Source organism: Topomyia yanbarensis, unplaced genomic scaffold (genome assembly GCF_030247195.1).
Source record: "Topomyia yanbarensis strain Yona2022 unplaced genomic scaffold, ASM3024719v1 HiC_scaffold_14, whole genome shotgun sequence".
NCBI lineage: Eukaryota > Metazoa > Arthropoda > Insecta > Diptera > Culicidae > Topomyia > Topomyia yanbarensis.
The window spans coordinates 357,535-382,249 of NW_026683316.1; the positions used below are offsets into that span (position 1 = coordinate 357,535).

Consider the following 24,715-nt stretch of genomic DNA (forward strand, 5'->3'; position numbering starts at 1 on the left):
GATGAGGAGTGCTTCAAGCTGCGTGGAAATAAAGGAGTCCGCGAGCGCACCAGGATGGCTTCGGTCGCCAGATGGCGGCGTAAGTGGGATAACTCCTCGAAACGTAGGTGGATCCACCGGCTGATACCTAACATATCGAGCTGGGTAGGCAGACCCAATGGGGAAGTTCACTTCCATCTGACACAATTCCTGTCAGGCCAAGGCTGCTTCCGACAGTATCTCCATAGGTTCGGGCACGCGGAGGTCCCCGTCTGCCCTGACTGCCCAGGTGTCGACGAAACTGCCGAACACATACTGTTCGTATGTCCTCGTTTCGACGGCGAAAGAAGAGCAATGTTTGACGTCTGCGGCTGGGACACATCCACTGATACCCTTATTCAGCGGATGTGTCAAGCGGTAGAGAAATGAAACGCAGTCTCGACTGCAATCACCCAGATTGCTTGCAGGCTACAGGGAATCTGGCGCATCGAGCAACAGACGACGGGCACGACTAACTAGTGATTGGTTAGTTGGAGCGCAAAAGTCAGCCTCACAAGGTATGAAAACGGTGAGCACCCAAGTAAGCCTCACGTGGTATGTCAGAAGTGGGGCCTATGAAAAATGTCCCACATGGGATGCCAGGGGGAGCGACAGAGATGTAATAGAGTGGTATGACTGAGAGTGAATCAGGTGATAGGGTGAGCATCCAAGTCAGCCTTACATGGTATGTTAGAGGCGAGCACAAAAGTAAGCCTAGCAAGGTATGAAAAAGGTGAGCACACAAGTCAGCCTCGCAAGGTACGAAAAAGGTGAGCACAAAAGTAAGCCTTATGTGTAGTGTTAGAGAGTGAATCCAGGTGTGACAGAGAGAGCACTCAAGTAAGCCTCATACAGGATGTATGAACGCGTGAGCGAGAGTGAGTGAGTACATCAAGTACAACCATCGCCCCAGAAGTTATACCGAGAGGTAGTCCCTGGGGGGAACAATGGCAGTGCCCAATGGAGTTTAGTCGGTATTACCTAGTCATGGTGTCACCATGAGAGCCCGACACTCCAGTACACCCCGGGTGGTAGCTTGGCATCTACTAATAGCACGTGTACTGGGTTAGTGCGTAAATTGCATTCTCGACGAACTGAATCGAATGGGATATGACACTCTGCCCTCCGGGCCTCGGTTTGAAAATCGATTTTTGGAGTGATTGCATAGCCTTTCTTTATATGAGAAAGGCAAAAAAGATGGGTGGGTAATGTCTAGGACATAACCGGAGTGTCGTGACTACTCGTTTGATTCAAATCGAATGATACTCAATGAAATATGTGGGAATGTGGCAAGTTATTCTTTATAACAATTATGGTGGTTCTGAAAAGAACCTTTGTTGTTGGCCTCTGCGTTGATAGGGGATACGCGGGATTCTAAGCTCGTTGATACATTCATTCATAAAATGAACAAATTTCATATTTTCTTGCTTTGAAATATCTATGTAAAAAACAATTCAAACCATGCCGACGATTGTTTTTACTGCGTACATACATACGACCTTTCCCCTTTCGTAGCTCACACCGAATGAGCACGCTTTGCATCAAGGCGTTCCTATTTATTGACTTTTCAATGCAGATGGAAGGCCATCCTTTTGTTCGATAAATGAAAATATTTTCACCATTCGTTTTGGTGTAACTTTCGCTTAGTGGCAGAGTTGCCACATTCACTGATTTTCTTGGAAGGATTTGCAAAAACCTTCGTGTTTGTAGATTAGAAAAACATTTTATGATTCACTGGTAAAAGTACAGAATTAACAAGCGCAAACTTAGTACTAGTTAATAAAAGAAACTTTCTAATTAAATTCTTTTTCCATTTTGCATTCGTCCTAATAAGGACGGTTTGTAGATAACTATGTTGATACAAGACGAGAATCTTTTGAAACAATTCAAACCTTACCGACGATTGTTTTTCCTGCGTACATACATATGATCTTTCCCCTTTCGCAGCTCATACCGAATGAGCACGCTTTGTATCAAGGCGTTCCTATTTATTAACTTTACAATGCAGATGGAAGGCCATCCTTTTGTTCGATAAATGAAAATATTTTCACCATTCGTTTTGGTGTAGCTTTCGCTTAGTGGCAGAGTTGTCACATTCATTGATTTTCTTGGAAGGATTTGCAAAAACCTTCGGGTTTGTTGATTGGAAAAACATTTTATGATTCACTGGTAAAAGTACAGAATTAACAAGCGCAAAGTTAGTACTAGTTGATAAAAGAAACTTTCTAATTAAATTCTTTTTCCATTTTGCATTCGTCCTAATAAGGACGGTTTGTAGATAACTATGTTGATACAAGACGAGAATCTTTTGAAACAATTCAAACCTTGCCGATGATTGTTTTTACTGCGTACATACATACGATCTTTCCCCTTTCGCAGCTCACACCGAATGAGTACGCTTTGCAGCCTTCGATGTTTTGGTGGCATTTTTAGTGGCAGTTACTACCGCCTTTTCTGTGACTGCGTTTCTTAGCCTTTGGTTTTTTGGCCTTCTCACCGCCACCTCCTCCACCAACGTTTTTCTTCTCTCCGGTGGTAGCCGATTTGATTGGTCGTCCGATGCAGCTTCTCACGATCACGCACGTCTGTTATGCACTGCGTCTTACACACGTCTGGCTTTGAGAAAAGCTGCGACACCCCTATTTATAGGTTTTATCATTAATGTTGATTCTCATTTAAAGTAGTTTTTGAACTATTTAAACCAATTTTATATAGCAAACAACGTATCGGTAGTAAGCGTTGAACGTTTTCCTTCCGATTTATGAAACAAGATTGGCAATCCGTTTAGTATAAGAAAAGTTATTAAGGTTCAAAATGTACGTATCGCTTTCGCTAATATGCACTACTATCGCTTTCTCGCTCGTTCTCGTGGCGTGCATGAGCCTTTCCTTTCCGTCCGGCTTCTAATGGCATAACCAAAACTAATATGCCGGCTTTCCCCCACCAACTGCTCTCGTCAAGCAACCCAATACGAATAATCATAGGAACAAACATGTAGTGGACTAATATATAAACTTTTCATTATTTTATTGTTCGGTTGCTGCACCACATTGACGGCTCTGTGCGGGATGGGCTGAAAAATTTCACTTTTCCGAGTCGTTTTCGAAAGATTTTTCAAAACACTATTTTTCCATTGATAATGAATGTCCTACATATTCCAAAATTTAATACAACATTGGTACAAATATTTTCGACAAAATGCCGAAGAAATTAATCAAATCCATTCAGTACAACAAAAGGTATAAGCGTTCAAAATCTTACATCATTTTCCTTCCGAAATTTTGAAAAGGAGCCCCCATATTGAAAGGTAAGTCGTTAGTCACGACAAAAGACTGTTACGTTACATATTGGTTTTGGCTCTACACAATGACATGCCTAAATATATCGCTATCGTTTTATTTTATTTTTTAGAAAATAGGTAAAAAATGCTCGAAGAAAGTTTTATGTTTATGGTTTATTGACGTGGTAAACAACGCACAAAAAACTTTGGGATTTTGGACTGTTACGTTACATTGAAAAACCGTTTTAATCCACCTAGCAGTGAGATGAGACATTTCTTACACATTTCACTATTGGATTAGTTTGCAGAGCTTACGAGAAGTAGGCACCCAACTAGAGGTGGGACGAAAACAGTTTCTAGTCTTGCACGAATAAAATCTCGAATAAACAAAATAAATGAAACAATAGGTTTTTAAATTCATAAAATGAGTAGAAAAATTAATGTAAATCAAAATTATAATATACACGAATCAAATTAGATTAGGTTATTATATAAAAATTAAGATCATATTTAGAAATAGTTAGAATAAAATGACTCATACTAACAAATTGAATGAAATAAAACGAATGACTGAACTTGAAATGCATAAAATTAAAGATATGAATAAAATGAATCAAATGAATCATATGAATCAAATGAATCAAATGAATTAAATGAAACAAATGAATCAAATGAATCAAATTAATCAAATGAATCAAATGAATTAAATGAATCAAATGAATCAAAGGAATCAAATGAATCAAATGAATCACACGAATCAAATGAATCCAATGAATCAAATAAATTAAATGAATCAAATGAATCAAATTAATTAAATGAATCAAATGAATCAAATGAATCAAATGAATCAAATGAATCAAATGAATCAAATGAATCAAATGAATCAAATGAATCAAATGAATCAAATGAATCAAATGAATCAAATGAATCAAATGAATCAAATGAATCAAATGAATCAAATGAATCAAATGAATCAAATGAATCAAATGAATCAAATGAATCAAATGAATCAAATGAATCAAATGAATCAAATGAATCAAATGAATCAAATGAATCAAATGAATCAAATGAATCAAATGAATCAAATGAATCAAATGAATCAAATGAATCAAATGAATCAAATGAATCAAATGAATCAAATGAATCAAATGAATCAAATGAATCAAATGAATCAAATGAATCAAATTAATCAAATGAATCAAATGAATCAAATGAATCAAATGAATCAAATGAATCAAATGAATCAAATGCATCAAATGAATCAAATGAATCAAATGAATCAAATGAATCAAATGAATCAAATGAATCAATAGAATCAATAGAATCAAATGAACCAAATGAATCAAATGAATCAAATGAATCAAATGAATCAAATGAATCAAATGAATCAAATGAATCAAATGAATCAAATGAATCATATGAATCAAATGAGTCACTTGAATCACATGAATCGCATGAATCAAATTAATCAAATGAATCAAATTGATTCAATTCATCGAGTGAATACAATGAATCAAATTAAAGAAATGGATCAAATGAATAAAAAGAATGGATGAACAAAATGAATAAAGTGAAAAATAAATGAAATGTATAAATAAAACAAACGAATCAAATAAACATAATGAGCTGAAGTGATAAAATGAATAAAAAGAAGAAAATGACCAGAATTAAATGCATTGATTAAAATAAAAAATTGAACAATGGTAAAAGGTTATAAATTAATATAAAGAAATAAATTGAATCAAATAAATTATGTGGATGAAATGATTAAAACTGAGAAAGTAGTCAGATTATTAAAATGAAGAAACTGAGCAAAATGAATATACTGGAAAAAAATGAATAAAATGCATACAATGAAAACAATGAATAAAATATGTTAAATGAATGATATGAGTAAAATGCACAAAAAGAATAAACTGATCAGAGTGAATCCAAAGAATGAAACGAATAAAATAAGTAAAATGAACGCAGATGAACATAACGAATAAAAAGATGCGGAATGAAATAATTAATTAAAATGAAATGGTCATATATTTGAAGCTAAAAACATTTTTGGATAAAGAAAATGAATAAACCGGATTGTACGAATTTGAGAACCATTGCATCAGAAAGTTTTGAAATGTTTTTGAAAATCCCATCTTCTGAGAAAAGGCTAATAAATATGCAATGGACTTTCTAGGGCTTCCATCTTTTTTTGGTTTTATTCTTTTTGTTTTCATGCTTCTTTACTTGATGGCGTTGTTTTAAGATTATCTGGTGTTTCTACTTTATTGTTGGACCTTAATTAGTTATCAGTAACCTGGAACGTTCAATTTGCTTTAGAATTCGAAGTTTACTTTTTGGTCACATATTCCCGTATGATTTATGTACAGAATAGAATTTACTGGTCCAGTATTTTAACGCGTAATTGAATATAGTAAAGTGAGACAAGGTCACATGTGCTTTCAAGCCGCTTGAACAGAGAACGACAGGGAGAACGCGATTCGTGAATGAGACAGGTGGATATTTCAAAGTTTTAATTTGCATTGAAGTAAATAGTGTGAAATGTCTAGGCTATGTCGATAGCATAAAAGCCGTGCAAGTTGATTGCAATGCAGTCTCTTTCCATTCATCTTATTGTTTCGTTCGGAACTCTCGTGCAGGAAATATGGATAAATAAGTCCTATACAGACCAATACTGTGAAAAAGAAATGGTTCAAACTACTCAGTATATCCAGATATGGACGACGATAAGTTAGAAGACACATTGTAGTTGCATCCCCCATCGAGAGTGGGTACTTTGGGAGACTTCTTTTCCTGGATCTAATTTGTGGATATTTTTGGTCTTTGATCCGTTATTTTTCATGAAAGTTCGTACCAATACAACGAATGTGCAGCTGATACAACTCATGGTTCATTCGCCTCCGCAACGTTCCGTATTCCATCTGCACGCCACCATAGATGGTACGCAACACCTTACGTTCGAAAACTCCAAGGGCGCGTTGGTCCTCCACGAGCATAGTCCAGGTCTCGTGGCCGTAGAGGACCACCGATCTAATTATCGATCAATCAATTTCGTGCGGCGGCGAAGTTTGTTCGACCGGAGCGTCCTCTGGAGTCCAAAATAGGCACGGTTTCCCGCTAAGATCCGTCTCTGAATTTCTCTGCTGTTATCATTGTCGTCGGTTACCAGTGAGCCCAAATACATGAATTCGTCGACCATCTCGATTTCGTCACCGTCAATCCGAACTCGGGTGGGAGGTTCACATTGTCGTCTCTAGAACCTCTTCCTCTCATGTATTTTGTCTTCGAAACGTTGATGGCAAGTCCAATCCTGCTGACTTCAGCTTTCAGTCTTCGAGCATATATTTCATTCAAAATTCAATAGAGATACGAATAGTTTAAATATCGCTCGTGGAATGTCTCTTTTGAAACTTTTCATCGTCAAACTTTCATATTACCCAGTTAAGCCAAATATTTTTCTGATATAGCCATGAATTTCCTTAATTATAGTGTAGATACAGGCTTTGAATACAATTGAATTAAAGTTGAGTTGATGTAGCAGCAGACAAAAATAGTTTTGTTTTCTCAAACCTTCGCAATTACAACTAATAAATATTTCAGATTGGCAGAAGATCTTATCACACAACTTAGAAATGGATACAGAAATAGCTAGATAGATGCGATAAAAGAGAGACAGAGAGAGAAAGAGCGAGAGAGAGAGAGAGATGGGGGGGGGGCGTGTGAGGAATGGCAAATGATGGTTAATGCAGTGACATTGTTTTATAGGTATATTATTATGATATATTGATTTCTTACATTCTTATCATAAATAATGTAAGTAGTAATTTTTGTGCCATAACCAGTATAACCTAAATCTTGCAAAAGAGCTAAATTTTCGCTAGATTTTTGGGCTTCAAACATACAGTTGCTCTCGGTGACGCCACGAGAATAATTATATGAGAAATCTTTTATCTCACTACTAGGTGAGTTACTTGTTGATCTGTGTATTGATATACCATATACCATAAATTGTCGCTGTTGTGCTATTTTACGACAAGCGCCATTTAGCACATTTCGAGAAAAACGATTTTTAAAGTTTGAGATTGAATATCTTGAAACTTATAAATGGTATAAACAATCCGAAGAAGACAATTGATGCTTCTATCTATTCTGCATTAATCTCTCAAATATTACGAAGATCGGTTGACTATCTTGCGAGTTTTTACTATGAATGTAAACAAAAGTCGCACCCAGACGTGTCATAGGCGTGTATTGATAACAAAATTTGTATGACGTGTCATAATCATGCATGGGAAATTTTGCATAGAAAAAAATCATCACTTTTTAACTTTTATTCATATTTTTGGGTTCATATGGTCTATAAACATTCGGTGAAATGCATTTTAAAGGAAATGAGTCGGGGAATCTAGAAAAAAATGTTATTCTTGATTACAGTGTTGCCAAATATCTTTTATTTCCAGTTCAAAACTAAAACTGTGTTTTTCTCACAACTCGTATAATTTTTTTTCGAAAATGTTTATGCCATTGTGTTCCTCAGACATTTTCACACATAAAACCGTTTAAAACTTCAATATAACTTGAGCCAATCCCTAGATATGTGATTTGAAGCAAAAAACTCGCAATTTCTCATCATGTTTCTAGCTATATCTAAGTAACTAAGTAGAATTTATAAATTCTGAAAACGCCACTTTGTAGAGATTTTTCAAACAAGTAATGTGGCATATCTAACTCAGTTTACCCCAAAATGGCGTTTGTCATAAGATAGCACAACAGCGACGAAATACTAGAACTCACTGTTTCTTTATCAACACATTATTTTGTCTTTGAAGTGAACTTATATATTGATTTTTGAGAAATAGTTAATTTATTACAAAGGTAATTCACAAAATGTTCTCAACATCGAATTCCTTGAATCACGTAGATGTGTTTTCATACCTCGATATTCAATATCGGTTTAGTTTTTCCCCTAAGACACCAGTAAAGCAATACTCTGTATGAAACAATCTCATTTTTAGGTAATGGAAATTGGTAAGCGAGGACTAAAAATACAAAATGTTTAATATCTCCGCCGCTCGTGCACGGATTTAGGCAATCTATAGCTTGTTAGAAAGCTATTTCTACAAGCTTTCTATTTATGTGCAGTATGCTGTTATTGTAGTGTTCGAAAGTTATTTGCAAAAAACCTGCAGTGTTTTGACAAAATCGCCCATATCTCAGAAAGTAAACAACATATCGAAAATCAAAAATAATGGTGTCAAATGGCAACGTTAGGCCTTTCATCTGAAACTAATTTCATTAAGATCGGTTCAGCCATTGCCGAGATAATTACATGACATTTTGTACATACAAACATACACACATACACATACATACACACACATACATACATTGTCTCAATTTGTCGAGTTGGGTCGATTGGTATATGAGACTCGGCCTTCCGGGCCTCGGAAGATGTTTTCAAAGTTTGAGCGAATCCTATACATTTCTTTTGTAAGAAATGTAAAAAGCGACCGAATACTTTATAATAGAAAAAAAACTGATAAATATTTGTTTCTTTGAGTACTCCTTACAGTTTCGTTAACTTAACTTTAATCTACTTGGAAAAAAATTCTAGCGAGTAAAAATGACATATGTTGAATATAACTATTTTTTGCCTTTCTCATATAAAAAAGGCTTTGCAATCACTCCAAAAATTGATATTTCAACACAGGCCCGGAGGGCCGAGAGTCCTATCCCATTCGATTTAGTTCGTCGAGATCGCAAAATGTCTGTGTGTATGTATGTGTGCATGTATGTGATCGCAAAATGTCTGTGTGTATGTATGTGTGTCACTCAATTTTCTCAGAGATGGTTGAACCGATTTGCACAAGCTCAGTTTCAAATGAACGGTATAACGCTCCCATAAGACGCTTTTGAATTTTTAGTTGATCGGACTTCCGGTTCCGGAGTTACGGGTTGAAGAGTGAGGTCACACAGCAATTTCCCATATAAACTGGTAACCTATGATGTCCGAATGATATAATACATATTCAAATACGTTCACCATTACTTGGATTTGCGGGTGTACACCGAGCAAAATTTACATTGAATTTCCATAAAAATGTCTTATGACTTTCAGACATACGGATTTTAAATGGATTTTGTAAGTCTCTTATGATTTGGAGGGGAAATTTCCCAAATCCATCTCTTATTATTTTCATAAGACAGTCTTATTAAATTTAAATGTCCGAATGAACGCCATAGGTGCCCATTTATGAAAATTGCTGACATTTATAAGCAGAAAACTTAGTAGAAGTAATAATTTTCGTAGAACAGTCTTATGAAATTCACCACAATATTCGAATTAATGCCATAAGTTTTTTATTTATGGATATTTTTGTGCATGTTCGTAGTCACATTGAAAATGTATTCGGGTTTCTCGTCAACAATATGTTTCACTGTGTTGGAATGATCTGAAGTAGAATCTTGCTTGGAAAAGCTGCTAATACGCTGGTTTTCTAACAATCGGTTACCTTCCTGTCTGACTGGTTGCTTGCGCTTGCGACACTTTTTTGCAAAATGGGCCATTCTGCCGCATTTGTTACACGATTTGCCTCTAGCAGGACAGTTTTCATCTCTGGCCATATGCCCATTGTATCCACAACGATGGCATTCGAACCGAATAGTTCCAACGAACCGATTACGCCTGCCGAAAGTAGGTTTAACATCGATTTTGTGAACATCACTGACGTGTGGTTTTAAATGTTCATCCTTAACAAATGATTTCTCTTGCTGAGCGACCGTTTCAAAAATCTTTGCAACGCTTAATACTTCCTCCAGACTTGCCTCACCACGTTTCAGTAAATCACGGCGTAGCGTAGCTGATTGGCTGTTTTGGATGATTTGGTCTTTAATATTTTCCTCCACCCGGTCTGCAAATCCACACCGCTCTGCTTGAACACGCAATCTAATGGTAAAAGCATCAATACTTTCGTTGGAACTTGGTTTCATTTGACGCATTAAATGACGTTCATATGTGGGGTTTCCTTTTGGTACAAGGAACTCATTCAGCCTGGCTCTGGCTTCATCGTAACTAGTCATATTTGGCATATAATGATCGACGTTTATCAACGGCCCACGCATTTCAACTCCAGCCAATTCCGGTAGCGTATCAAAAAGTTGCTGAACACTTGGACCAGCATAATTCTGTAACAAATCCTTTTTCCAGTCCTTGTCATCGACCCGGCTTGCACGGATCATCGTTTCAAATGATCTCAACCATTTTCGCCATTCAATGCCAACATCATCGGTGTGAGCCCCGTAATCGAATGCCTGCAGCTGAAGTCCTAGTGACCGTATCATATCTATAAATAATCCAAACAATACACCAATCTCACTTTAATGATTTGTTTTTAATACAAAATCAAATATAGTTTTCGAAAAAAAATCCAATAATATTCAAATATTCCAATTGTTCAATAATTTCTGGCAACAAAATGTAAATAAACTATTGACCTTTCTACTCCCGTTAAAAAAGAAACGGTGCCGAATTATTTCGTGAGGAAAATAAAATAAAAAAAATGCACTGCAAAAACCGGTTGAGGTTTGGTATTTCGTGAAGCAAACAAACCAAACTCCTTTGGTTTGACTTTGCATTTGTGGTTGTAATGGATCTGTCAGAAATTTTAATGCCGGCAAATTTTCATCATACCCAACCTGACTATCTGTATGCAGGGCCGTCAAGAGCCGCGTCGGGCCCCAAGGCTTGTATTACTGCCGGGCCCTATTAAACATAAGCCCTCTAGTTCAGTATGAGATAGTACCTCTTCAGCCATGGGAAACTCGTGAGTCCGTGGTTTCGATTAGTCTCCGGTTGACTCATATTGCCACATCCACAGATAGCGTGCCAGACAGGTGAATTTCGAAAACTTCTTATTCCGTGGTATCCAAATTGGGTAAAACTGCCATAGCTACGAGTTTTTCAATTAGCGGATACTCAGGAATCAGTGGCGTCTAACTCAAATGGTACGTTCCCAATGTTGATCGGAGATTTGTGCCTTGCAATGAATCGTCTTTCATGATTTCCCTGATGGGAAGGATTGGGGAAGTGGTTAGGCTAGGGGTACGGAATATACCCAAGAGACCACGAACCACTATTTAATGGCTTCGGATACGTTCTATATTCGCATACAAAACATATTCTTTACGGTTTCAAGCTCAATAGAGATCATTAAAGCGCACTTGGTGTCGGAAAAAGCAAAATAGTGTGCCAGAATAGAGCTAGTTCAGAAGCACCTTAATGGTTGTCAGCAATGTTAACATCGAGATGTGTTTAACTTCATGGAGCAATGGTGAACTGGGAAGGTGGCTACATTCGATAATCCCTAAGGTATCGACGAAACCTTGGTTCAGAGGGATGGATGTGGGTCGGGATTTCATTCGCGTGATGTCTCGGCTCATGTCCAATCACTACACGCTAGACGCACATCTCCGGCGTATTGGGCTCGTGGATAGCGGTATCTGCGCTTGTGACAACGGTTACCACGAAATCGAACATGTTGTCTGGGCATGCGCCGAGTACTGTTCTGCCAGATCTCAACTATTCGATTCCCTTCGTGCCCGAGGAAGATCACCCAATGTCCCGGTTCGAGATGTACTAGCAAGCCGCGATATTCTCTACATGTCCTTATATACACGTTTCTCAAAACCATCAATATCCAAATTTAAATGCCCCTATCTTTCCTCTTATCATTCCCAGAAGTGCCCTCTTCCGCCTACCGTACCCCAACGATGGTTTGATACGACTCCAAGACGAGACAAAACATCTGTCGAATGAACCAACAACACGAGATCTACAGTACAACATCACACACGCAGCGCGGTGTGTTCCCGATCCGTATCTGAGCCGTACTACGAAATCGTCTGGAGGAACCCCTGCCGGCTCGATGAAAACCGCCCGGCGTCCCAATACTTGATACATCCGTTCGAATCTGTAATCCTGGTCGTTGATGCCGGTAACTGAAAGTTTATATCCCCCCCCCCCCCGTTCAGCCTTGTCCACTCTCTCTCCCATGTCTCTGATACACAGATGTATGACTTCACCCTTTCTCCCCTTGAATATCTTCCCAAAACTTATGTGCCCCCCTATCTTCTAGTGTTAGTTGATCAATCCGTTCGAATCTGTAATCCTGGCCGTTAATTCCTGATGCCGGAAACTGAAAGTTTATATCTCACCCCCCCCCCCCCCCCTTCAGCCTTGTCCACCCTCCCTCCCATGTCTCTGATACACAGATGTATGACTTCACCCCCTTCTCCCCTTGAATATATTCCCAAAACTTATGTGCCCCCTATCTTCTAGTTTTAGTTGATCAATATTTAATCTCGTTAAGAAATGCCCAACAGTACCACTACTTTGAAATAGCCCTAATTAATTCCCCTTAATCTTGAACCACTCTTTCTAGTTATTTCTAGTTAATAAGCTTGTAAAATGTTCCGCTTAGTTAATAATTAATTTCTCCTACAATCTCCCTTCTAAAAATCATAAAGTGAATTACTATACAAAGAACACACAAAATGACCCGTCCCCCATATCTTACGAATATTATATTATACCCTCTTTTATATGTAGAAGTTAGCTGTAAAGTTTTTTTTTAGTTTCATTATATAAAACAAAATAATATTGAAATGTGTAACCTCCTAGTTTTAAGAAATTCAAAATGTAAAACAATGAAAAAATGGCACCTTTAAGCTAACGCATACGTGCCTTATCAAATAAACAAATTGAAAAAAAAATAGAGACGTGTTTTTTAAAAGTAACTCTTTTTTATTCTTCCTTCTTCATAGACACAGTAAATGAAAAAAATTATCTTTCGATAACGTACCCACCCCCCTTCCTCGCTTCTTTCGTTTGACATGCCGACTGTTCAAATTGACGATTTAGTGCCTATAGAAATGGGATTCGATCCGCAGTCGAAAACATCGTCATTGAGACGCGTATACGCGTTTGATCACTGAGCTGTAAAAAGATTTGCATGTATGCTTGGTTTAATGCTAACTCTACCTAGATGTTTGGTTGAAATTACGCAATCGTGGATTATATTTGCAATTGCATTTTTTCGAAAAATCATGCAGAATTTGCATTTTGATTTTAAGTTTATTGCATCATCATTTATTACATGAAGGCATACGAGTTTAGGTGACGCATACGTATATTTGTTATTGTTCGGTGTCTCAAAGCAGTATAAGAAGATTCTATATTTGCACTTTGAGTTTTCTATAAAAGCTTCATAGCATTTATCTTCAAAAGCTTTTTAGCACGATGTCTATGTTCTGTATGTCGATATAGTGCTAGATTTAATGCTTTACATTTTAGGTGCATTGAAGCTGGAACATAATCAGTACGCTATGTCTAGCATGGGGAAATTGTAGGGTGTAAGCATTGAACATCTTTAGCTCCCTTTGTACTTGACCGTCTCTAAAAATAAACAGGAATACAGTTTGCCCACAATAGGCCACTTTCTGCTTGTAGTCGTCACTCATATTTTTCGACATATTGGGTTGGAACACGATATTTGGCTTCTACTGTGCAGACAAAGCGACACACGGATTGATTTATTTGCTGGTTGCAATGGGGCAGTTTCTAGCTTTTGTTGTAAGCAAAATGAGAAGGTAGAAGAATCAGTTCGAAATTCTCATTTAAAAGAATTAAATCAAAAGGATTTTCAATTTACATAAGCTTATCTCATATTGAATCCAATAAAATTATTTCTAATAATAGATTTTATGCAGGTTTAATTAATAAACAATGTGATATGTCTAACGCAGTAGCCGGTTTTGATATGCTGTGAGAATATGTAGGACCCGACAACAATATAGACACAAAACGCAATAATAAAACTCAAATCAAACAACTGCAAGTACAACGGGTTACCGAGTACTGCTGCTATTGGATGAACTGAACAGATTTGATTTCTCTATTTCACACTTTATAATTAGGTTCTTATAGATATCACACGCATCTTTGGCGAGGCCCAAAATCACCGCTCTATCTCAACATTGAGCACTTTTAGAAGAAAAATTCCTTGAGCTTGCTATAAAAATACAACAATTATCCTTTTTATAACCGGTGATTAAGGTTAAGGTAGGTCTACCTTCTCATCTCACCCATAGTAGAAACTAAAAATCGTTCCGCTATAGATACACGGCAAAAACGACTGCAGACGAATTATGTTGCTATTGATTTTTGGAAATGTCCTGTAAGACCAGCTACTCGGGAAGTAACACAATTACTAAATATGCAGATTGTGTTCAATCGGGGAGAAGTTAAAGCCCTGCATTTGCACCATATCAAACATCGTTTGTTTCGCGGAACAGTATACCAACGGAAGCTGCCACGTTAACATCATCCCCGTATATATAGGCAAGGGCTCTAGAGAGATGTGCTTAAACGAATTATCTACACACGCGTGACGTCGTGATTAACATATTTATGTCAAGATACGGAGAAGCGGCTTCCATAAGAGCTGCAACTTCGCATTTTCCCGGGTGTCCCTAACGTTGTTCTTGTGGTGAGAATGCTTCCGTACAAACCAACTTTTTCATACGTAATTATTTTATGCGGATCAACCGAAAATGGGACGTTTCATCAGACAATACTGGTTATGCAACCATGGTAGATTCTTATGCGCGAATTCTACAAAAAGACACTGCACCACGGAAAACTTTGTGCAAAAGCAGATAAGAAAAGCCCACCTACTATAACCGTAAACAGCACACCGTTATCTTATGCTAAACCACAAATGGCTACAAAACAAATACCTATGGGTCTGATAGGAACAAATATTCACTCAACAACAATCACGCCCAGTGACTCCAAGCCAACAACCGGCATCACTAGTAATGAAGCGAACGTAGAAGAGGACGGATGCGTTTGTCCGTTGGCTCGCATTTCTGTTTGACGCTCTAGTGCTTTCTTCGAAAATACTTTGAAATGGCTTCTCAATATTTTGTAGTGTATTCCGTCGATTCAAGCAATAAAACTCGTGTTTTAAACTTGTACACAAAGTAGACAACTCCCGTAAGAACGTGTGGTTTAACAAATGTCAACTATCAAATAAAGTTTTAATTTTTTTACGCTTTCATCATCTAACAATTTAAAAAGGCGTACGATTACAAAGAAATGACTATTGCTATTTTTTGCTCATCTTTTTTGCAATTGCCCTGGCTGCCTCCCCCTCTCATCGGGCCTATCTGTATGTGTATGGATTCACTCATTCAACTTTTCGGTCTCGCCTTCTTACACCAACACAACGACATTTCATGAAAAGCACGAATTGTATAACTGTACTTTTCGTTGTCTTTTTTTCCTCTGCATACCGTGCCAAATCGAACCACCCGTTTTACGAATTTATCCAACATGCTGTTTTTTTTTATTTTGATTATAGAGGTTTTAACCTTAGGGTCATTCGCCTCTTTGTCGGGTTAGAGAAATCTCTTTAGGAAAATCTCTATTCTTTGCATTCAAGCAACTTTTTCGTTTCAAATCAAATCCCTGCTCTTTCGTAGAATGGTGTCAGACTTTTTCTCAACCGCATTTAAGCGACAAGCCCATTTCAATCCACTTTTACACTTCTACTTTTTTCGCAGAATGGTATCAGACCGTCTATCTCCGCATTTAAGCGACTGATCCACCTCACTAGAACCTTTTCTCAGTTAAAATAAACACGATGTCAACGATTGTTAGTCTGAACACGAATGAATGTTTATTGTCTCTCTTTCAGTATGTATCTATTGTGCACACAAGCGCTCTCACAGAACAGGTCCGTACCAAGATAAATATAATAATAGGTGTCATGAAGGCAGGGTTGAATACGTTTAGTTACGTTTATAAAACTGATTTCTTTAGGTCACTACATGAACAGTAAAATTTTTCTTTTATTATGCAACTATCTGTGACCCGGTGCGCTTCGCTACACCCATCAGGACTAAAAGAAATATTTTAAAAATACTAAAAATAGCAAATATTATTTCTAGCGGATAGACAATGTTCTTAGTTTGACCGTCTGGAGCACAATTAAACTAATTGCTTTGTTTTCCTACACACAATCGTTTGAAACCCCCTTGATATCATTCGAATTCGAGGTAGCAGTACATCTGCTCCTTTATATTTTCTAGTTACAACGGTCGCTTAAATGAAATTTTTCAACCAAAGCACAGTTGTGGTGGGTCGATGTTGCGCAGTAACTAATATAATAGGCACACAAAGTTTCAATTGCAACACATACGGAGCACAGTGTTGCAAAACGACGTTTTCACGATCAAAATTCTATAACTCCTGAACCATTGGTTTTGGAGAATGAACTTTTTCGAAGAAATTTCTGGATATAAATAGATGCATCTTTTGATATAATGAATTGAGTGAAACGTGAGATAGAAAATTTATTTCCCCAAATAATTTAGCTAGAAGCTCGCTTTCTTCAGTAAATTTCTAGAAAATATTATTGTGAAAATCTTTACTGAAGATACTAAAGCTCTATATAGTAACAGGAGCAGGATATGTAGATTTGCTTGGGATAGACCCCTTAAAACAGTTTTTCGAATATAACTTTTTACGATTACTTTTTATTATTAAAAGTGTCTTCTACATAGTTGTTAAAAGCGATAAAATACACATTTTTTATAACAACGATGAATCTGTAACTCTTGAAACAACAAAGTTCTTGTCAATTTTCGAATATTTTTTGATCAATTTACAATAATGCAACATTTCAACTTCCTTAATCGCAAAAATTCGTAGAAACAACTTTATTCTTGCGATTAAATATAAAAAACCTTCGTCTGACGGAGACTGCTGGGTAGGTTACGTATAAAACCAATACTCCTGAAAGCATGGTGGATCGACTGAATTAAATAATTCAACACGATAATCCATAGATTTATATGCGTAACAGTATTACCATCGATTTTATTTTGGATGGAGTAGTGTATGAAATTGAAGTCAATATACGCTATCGATTAATTCGTCAACAGATTGTATTATTTTACAAAATCATGTGGATATCTGGTGCAATGTATTGTTGCAGCGATTAACATTTTCCCAATCCATATATCTAATTTTTTTTGGCGAATTAACCTGCGAAGGTGACTAAAACAATCATTCAATAAAAGTATGCACATATAGTGAAAAGTTCTGTTTTTGAAGCATATTTCCAATGATACGAAGAGTGTTGGTGGACGTGGGTAAAGTTAATTCATAAAAACCTATTTTAATCCACCTAGCGGTGCAATTGTGCCTTTCTCAATCATGAATCACGAGAATGTGTGCGTTGTTTATATTCATTAAAAACTTTTAAATGCATATATTACATTTTATTATTATACATCACATGACAACCATATACAGGAAAATAAATCATTATTCGAGTTCTAAAATTTTGTAAAAGAAAAAACAGCCACGGTAATATTGAACTGAAAAACCTATTTTAATCCACCTAGCGGTGCAATTGTGCCTTTCTCAATCATGAATCACGAGAATGTGTGCGTTGTTTATATTCATTAAAAACTTTTAAATGCATATATTACATTTTATTATTATACATCACATGACAACCATATACAGGAAAATAAATCATTATTCGAGTTCTAAAATTTTGCAAAAGAAAAAACAGCCACGGTAATATTGAACTGAAAAACCTATTTTAATCCACCTAGCGGTGCAATTGTGCCTTTCTCAATCATGAATCACGAGAATGTGTGCGTTGTTTATATTCATTAAAAACTTTTAAATGCATATATTACATTTTATTATTATACATCACATGACAACCCTATACAGGAAAATAAATCATTATTCGAGTTCTAAAATTTTGTAAAAGAAAAAACAGCCACGGTAATATTGAACTGAAAAACCTATTTTAATCCACCTAGCGGTGCAATTGTGCCTTTCTCAATCATGAATCACGAGAATGTGTGCGTTGTTTATATTCATTAAAAACTTTTAAATGCATATATTACATTTTATTATTATACATCACATGACAACCATATACAGGAAAATAAATCATTATTCGAGTTCTAAAATTTTGTAAAAGAAAAAACAGCCACGGTAATATTGAACTGAAAAAAGGTGCGAAATCGGCAAAGTCCCAAAAAGTCGATTTTCATAAATAAATTTTTTTCGAGTTAACATAAACTCTTGACGTTTCATGCATTTCAAAGATGTTTGGCATCAAAAATACGAATTCGATTTCTGAAATTTTTTGAAAAAAATTAGAGTTCCGACTTATATGGGAATTTCATATGTGACCGAACGATTTAGTCTATATTTCCGGACCCATATAAGCGATCCGTGCGAAATTTTAAATACATCTATGGGGATGTTATAGCTATCATTTGGGACTAAGTGTGTGAAAATCGGCCCAACCATTTCGGGAAACTGATGTGAGTTCGTAAATTTTGAAAGATGGCCGCTTTTCCCGGGCACTTCCGGAACCGTCTATGGTGGTCAATGTAGTTAACGAAAGTTTGTTTGGCCGTCGGTGACCTAGAACTGCAAAGTTAAGTTATTTGAGAGACATTTTAGCGAAATTTTTACCTTTTTTGCTTCCATCGGAGTATCGGTTTGAATCACAATTTGCTATGTGATCGCACGCCACAACCCGTAACTCCGGAACCGGAAGTCGGTTGGGGATAAAATTTAATAGCCATTTACGGGGACGCAACATCTTTCATTTGAGACTAAGTTTGGTTGATTCGGTCTAGCCACCTCCGAGAAACCGATGTGACTGTTAGTCTGAATTTGGATACTTCCGCCGGGGCTTCCGGAACCGATGATGGTGGCCAATGTGACCAAAGAGACTTTGAATGGCTGTTAATGACCTAGTACTACAAATCGAAGCAGTTGTGGTCACATTTTGGAAAAATTTTCACCATTATACATTCATTGCAGAATTTCTTAAAATCGACATTTTCTGCGTGATCGTACTCATCACCCTGTAATTCCGGAACCGGAAGTCGGATCCATTAGAAATTCAATAGCAGCCTATGGGAACGTTGCACCTTTCATTTGGGACTAAGTTTGTAAAAATCGGTTCATCCATCTCTGAGAAAAGTGAGTGAGATTGTGTTCGCGTACACACATACAGACGCACATACACACACATACATACACACACATACATACACACACAGACATTTGCCGAACTCGACGAACTGAATCGAATGGTATATGTCACTCGGCCCTCCGAGCCTCCGTTAAGGCCCCCGTCGGGCAATCCGCCATTTTTCGTGTTTTTTTGCGGTTTTTTATTTTATTTTCAAAGAAAATGACAAAATATGGAAAAAAGAAAAAAATCATGACCTAGATAATTGTTTTTACTATGAATTGGCCGAAATGGAAAATTCAAAATTTTCCAACTCGGAAAACTGTGTGCTTTTTCCGGTTGAAAAAGCACACAGTTTTTGCAATCATGTGTTTAAAATTTTGATTTTTCCAATACAACACAGCTAAACAATTTTTCTAGGACGTGATTTTCTCCGATTTTTCATATTTTCCGCTTTTCATTGAAAAATTTCCATTTTACTAGAAGCAGTTTTTCCACCCGCACAGATACAACTAAAGTAAAATTTGTATGTATAGGTGCGCAAATGTGGAGCAATATTTTTAACCTGCTGTTTCTTCGATATTTCCTACAAAACTACCCAAGTGTTGCATATGTACGGATTCGTTAGAAACCAAGGAATCTGATGGTACAAAGTAAAAATAGTTTTGGAAAACTTCATAACAGCGTTTTTCAATTTTCCTCGCAATACGCAGTGTACCGTCGCACGCGAAACAGCGTGGAAAGATACGAAAAGAAAAACAAGTGTACTAAAAGTTATCCTTGGGTTGATGCAGATGGCGTGCTACGAAAGCTCGAAATATCGAAAGCTTTTAGCACAACTGTTTTTGAGTAATTCTGAATGTAGAAATAGTTGAAAATGATTTCAAATAAATTTCTTCATTGAAATTTGATGATTTTCGATTCTCTTGGGAGATCTATGATATTTTATTATTTTACGAGACTGAAACAAACCGCGATGCTATTTTATCTTTATACGCCAAATAATGGAAAAACATTTTCTATGTCGAATTTGCATGTTGATATTTGATGATTTTGAAACTAATGATCGTTTGAAACCAACGGATTTGTGTTGAATTGATAACACATATTTAAAAACATCTTTGGCTTTATTCCAAACAATAATGGAGGCTTGCTAAATTGAAAATTATTTGGAAGTTCCATCAATTATCACATGTCACAATTTTTTGTAAGATTGGTTTTATTTCTCAGAAACCGATTTCCACACAGCATCGATGAAAACCTGATGAAATTTATAACAGTTGAAGCAAATATTTTCGACATTCCACAAATACCAACGAACGAATTTTTGGGATCCCCATAATTAATTTTCATACTGGATTTGACTGCTTTGAAACATTTTTGAACACAGATGTTGTTTCGTGTTTACAGAAATGCAAGAAATCTTAGCAAAGTTTCCTCAGATTCTCATGGAATAATTATCATACTGATACTTGGATTTAAAAAAAATTTAAATGACGCATTTTGCGAGATTGTAAACCAAAAAAAATTTATTTGTTTTGATAATATTTCTTTTTCTTTTGTTTTATTGAGATTCGAGAGTAGGTATCACGAAAATCACACTGGAAGCAACAACTTTTTTTTTGTTTCCATAGCGTTATTACGCCATGAAAATTTGAGTTTTTCAGGAAGTATATTTTATAACGGCCGTATCGTATTTCATTTATGAATCAATCAGTAGTCCCGACCAGGACGATTGAAAATGAATCACTTGATAATATTTTATCGCTTTATTGAATGTTAAAGTTCATTGAAATAAGGAAATAATAATTAGATCAATTTAATTTTTTCCGTTGAATTTTTGAAAAACTTTTATTTGGCTCTCTCTAATCAGTTTACGTAGTACACTTCCATTGACTTATAACGATTTATAGAAAAGATACGATTAATCTTGTATTGTAAATGATATGCGTAGTTTGAACTACCATAAAACCATTCTCGCTGATTACGTCTAAAGGATTGACTGAATGGATTTGTTTGAATATTCCAACGTTGGAATACACAAATCTGTCACGTAGTTTTAAAAATACCCACATGGCTCCCTGCAGATCACCTGACAAAGGATCTGAAATCCAAATCGATCACTTTTTAAATCAACAGAAAATGCTTTAGTAGTTATATTGGTCAGGAAGATTGTGCAACCAGGACTACGTCCAGCAACTGGCGGTAGCACTTCTGACAGTAAAATATGTACTTACTTGATTAATTTTGAGCTCTTCGAGGAATAATATTTTTTTGAATTGCGCTATTAATTTTTCGTAGCATACCAGCTTTCAGCACAATGTGGAATTTAGAATGTCACAAACGTCTAATAACTTAGAGGAGATGGTGTTCTCGGAAAAAAATTAGAGAAGGTTAAGAGCTACGCGATTATGGACAAAACTAATTGAAATAGATAGACCAGGCAGCACTAGTGAGCATATATTATTTTTCAATTTCTGAATCTCGAGAACATTATTTAGAAGTGTGATGTATTCTGCAATATTCATCAGCGAGTCGAGTGCTACCCGACGGCGAATAGATAATTGCAGAACTCGCCCATCAGGCTGCGCTAGGGAGACTAAAACTTCCAATTCATGTTAGGTAAAGTTTATTAATTTAGGAAAATGACGTTTACTGTAATGTAATCTATGTCACAATTGAAGTTTTATGGCACGCTACAAGTGCAATCTAGGTTGTATGAGTGGCTATAAAATTACCATAAAGCCTAAATTGTTACTGGGGCAAGGACTATTTAATGATGTAATGATCAAATTGGATATCACCCTCAAGGCGGCGCTAGTGAGCACACTGTTTTTTATTTCAATATCCCAAAATAGGAAGGTGGGAAAAAATTTGGGAGGACTATCAAATTGATTTTTATTGTAAGAATTAATTTTCCTTAGAAAACCTTACAGAATGATTCTGTTTCACTATCCTGCATCAAACAAAAATTTAAAAATGTATCGTCATGTGTTTTCAAGTAATTTCCATGATCATTAGTGGAAATTGGTGGATTGGAAAAAAAAATGGGAGGACGATAAAATTGATTTTTATAGAAAGAAATATTTTTGTTTACGAAACCTTGCAGGATGATTTTGTTTGCCTATCCTGCATCCATCAGAAGAAGAAAATTTTATTGCCTTGTGTTTTCAAGAAATTTCCATGATCACCAGTGGAAATTGGTGGGTTGGAAAAAAATGAGAGGACGATCAAATTGATTTTTATAGAAAGAATTCTTGCAGAATGATTCTGTTTCCCTATCCTGCATCTTTCAGAAGACGAAAATTTTATCGCCATGTGTTTTCAAGTAATTTCCGTGATCATTAGTGGAAATTGGTGGGATGGAAAAAAATGGGTGGACGATCAAATTGATTTTATAGAAAGAATCCTTGCAGAATTATTCTGTTTCCCAATCCTGTATCCACCAGAAGAAGAAAATTTTATTGCCATGTGTTTTCAAGGAATTTCCATGTATATTGGTGGAAATTGGTGGGTTGGAAAAATTGAGAGGCCAAAAAAATTGATTTCTATTGAAACAATTGTTGTTGCTTAGGAAACCTTGCCGGATGATTTTGTTTGCCTATCCTGTATCCATCAGAAGGAGAAAATTTTATCGCCATGTGTTTTCAAATAATTTCCGTGATCAGTAGTGGAAATTGGTGGGTTGGAAAAAAATGGCTGGACGATCAAATTGATTTTTATAGAAAGAAATATTTTTGTTTACGAAACCTTGCATAATGATTTTGTTACCCTGTACTGCAAGGTGAGAAATGTATCACCATGTGCATGTCTTTTAAAGAAATTTTCATGACAAGTCAAAGACAAGACAAAGACAAAGACAAGACAAAGACAAGACAAAGACAAGACAAAGACAAGACCTAGACAAGACAAAGACAAGACAAAGGCAAGACAAAGACAAGACAAAGACAAGACAAAGACAAGACAAAGACAAGACAAAGACAAGACAAAGACAAGACAAAGACAAGACAAAGACAAGACAAAGACAAGACAAAGACAAGACAAAGACAAGACAAAGACAAGACAAAGACAAGACAAAGACAAGACAAAGACAAAACAAAGACAAGACAAAGACAAGACAAAGACAAGACAAAGACAAGACAAAGACAAGACAAAGACAAGACAAAGACAAGACAAAGACAAGACAAAGACAAGACAAAGACAAGACAAAGACAAGACAAAGACAAGACAAAGACAAGACAAAGACAAGACAAAGACAAGACAAAGACAAGACAAAGACAAGACAAAGACAAGACAAAGACAAGACAAAGACAAGACAAGACAAAGACAAAGACAAGACAAAGACAAGACAAAGACAAGACAAAGACAAGACAAAGACAAGACAAAGACAAGACAAAGACAAGACAAAGACAAGACAAAGACAAGACAAAGACAAGACAAAGACAAGACAAAGACAAGACAAAGACAAGACAAAGACAAGACAAAGACAAGACAAAGACAAGACAAAGACAAGACAAAGACAAGACAAAGACAAGACAAAGACAAGACAAAGACAAGACAAAGACAAGACAAAGACAAGACAAAGACAAGACAAAGACAAGACAAAGACAAGACAAAGACAAGACAAAGACAAGACAAAGACAAGACAAAGACAAGACAAAGACAAGACAAAGACAAGACAAAGACAAGACAAAGACAAGACAAAGACAAGACAAAGACAAGACAAAGACAAGACAAAGACAAGACAAAGACAAGACAAAGACAAGACAAAGACAAGACAAAGACAAGACAAAGACAAGACAAAGACAAGACAAAGACAAGACAAAGACAAGACAAAGACAAGACAAAGACAAGACAAAGACAAGACAAAGACAAGACAAAGACAAGACAAAGACAAGACAAAGACAAGACAAAGACAAGACAAAGACAAGACAAAGACAAGACAAAGACAAGACAAAGACAAGACAAAGACAAGACAAAGACAAGACAAAGACAAGACAAAGACAAGACAAAGACAAGACAAAGACAAGACAAAGACAAGACAAAGACAAGACAAAGACAAGACAAAGACAAGACAAAGACAAGACAAAGACAAGACAAAGACAAGACAAAGACAAGACAAAGACAAGACAAAGACAAGACAAAGACAAGACAAAGACAAGACAAAGACAAGACAAAGACAAGACAAAGACAAGACAAAGACAAGACAAAGACAAGACAAAGACAAGACAAAGACAAGACAAAGACAAGACAAAGACAAGACAAAGACAAGACAAAGACAAGACAAAGACAAGACAAAGACAAGACAAAGACAAGACAAAGACAAGACAAAGAC

General features: G+C 36.3%; 1 protein-coding gene across 1 annotated transcript; it reads right to left on the bottom strand.

Moving 5' to 3' along the window:
• Positions 1-9,661: 9,661 nt before the first annotated feature.
• Positions 9,662-10,642, bottom strand: LOC131694764 (uncharacterized). The gene has a single exon (XM_058983257.1). It carries the CDS (start codon positions 10,640-10,642, stop codon positions 9,662-9,664), a length of 981 nt encoding a protein of 326 aa, XP_058839240.1.
• Positions 10,643-24,715: the final 14,073 nt, after the last annotated feature.

Coding starts and splice junctions, on each gene's coding strand:
- LOC131694764 (XM_058983257.1), bottom strand. CDS start 10,642: ATGATACGGTCACTAGGACTTCAGCTGCAGGCATTCGATTACGGGGCT.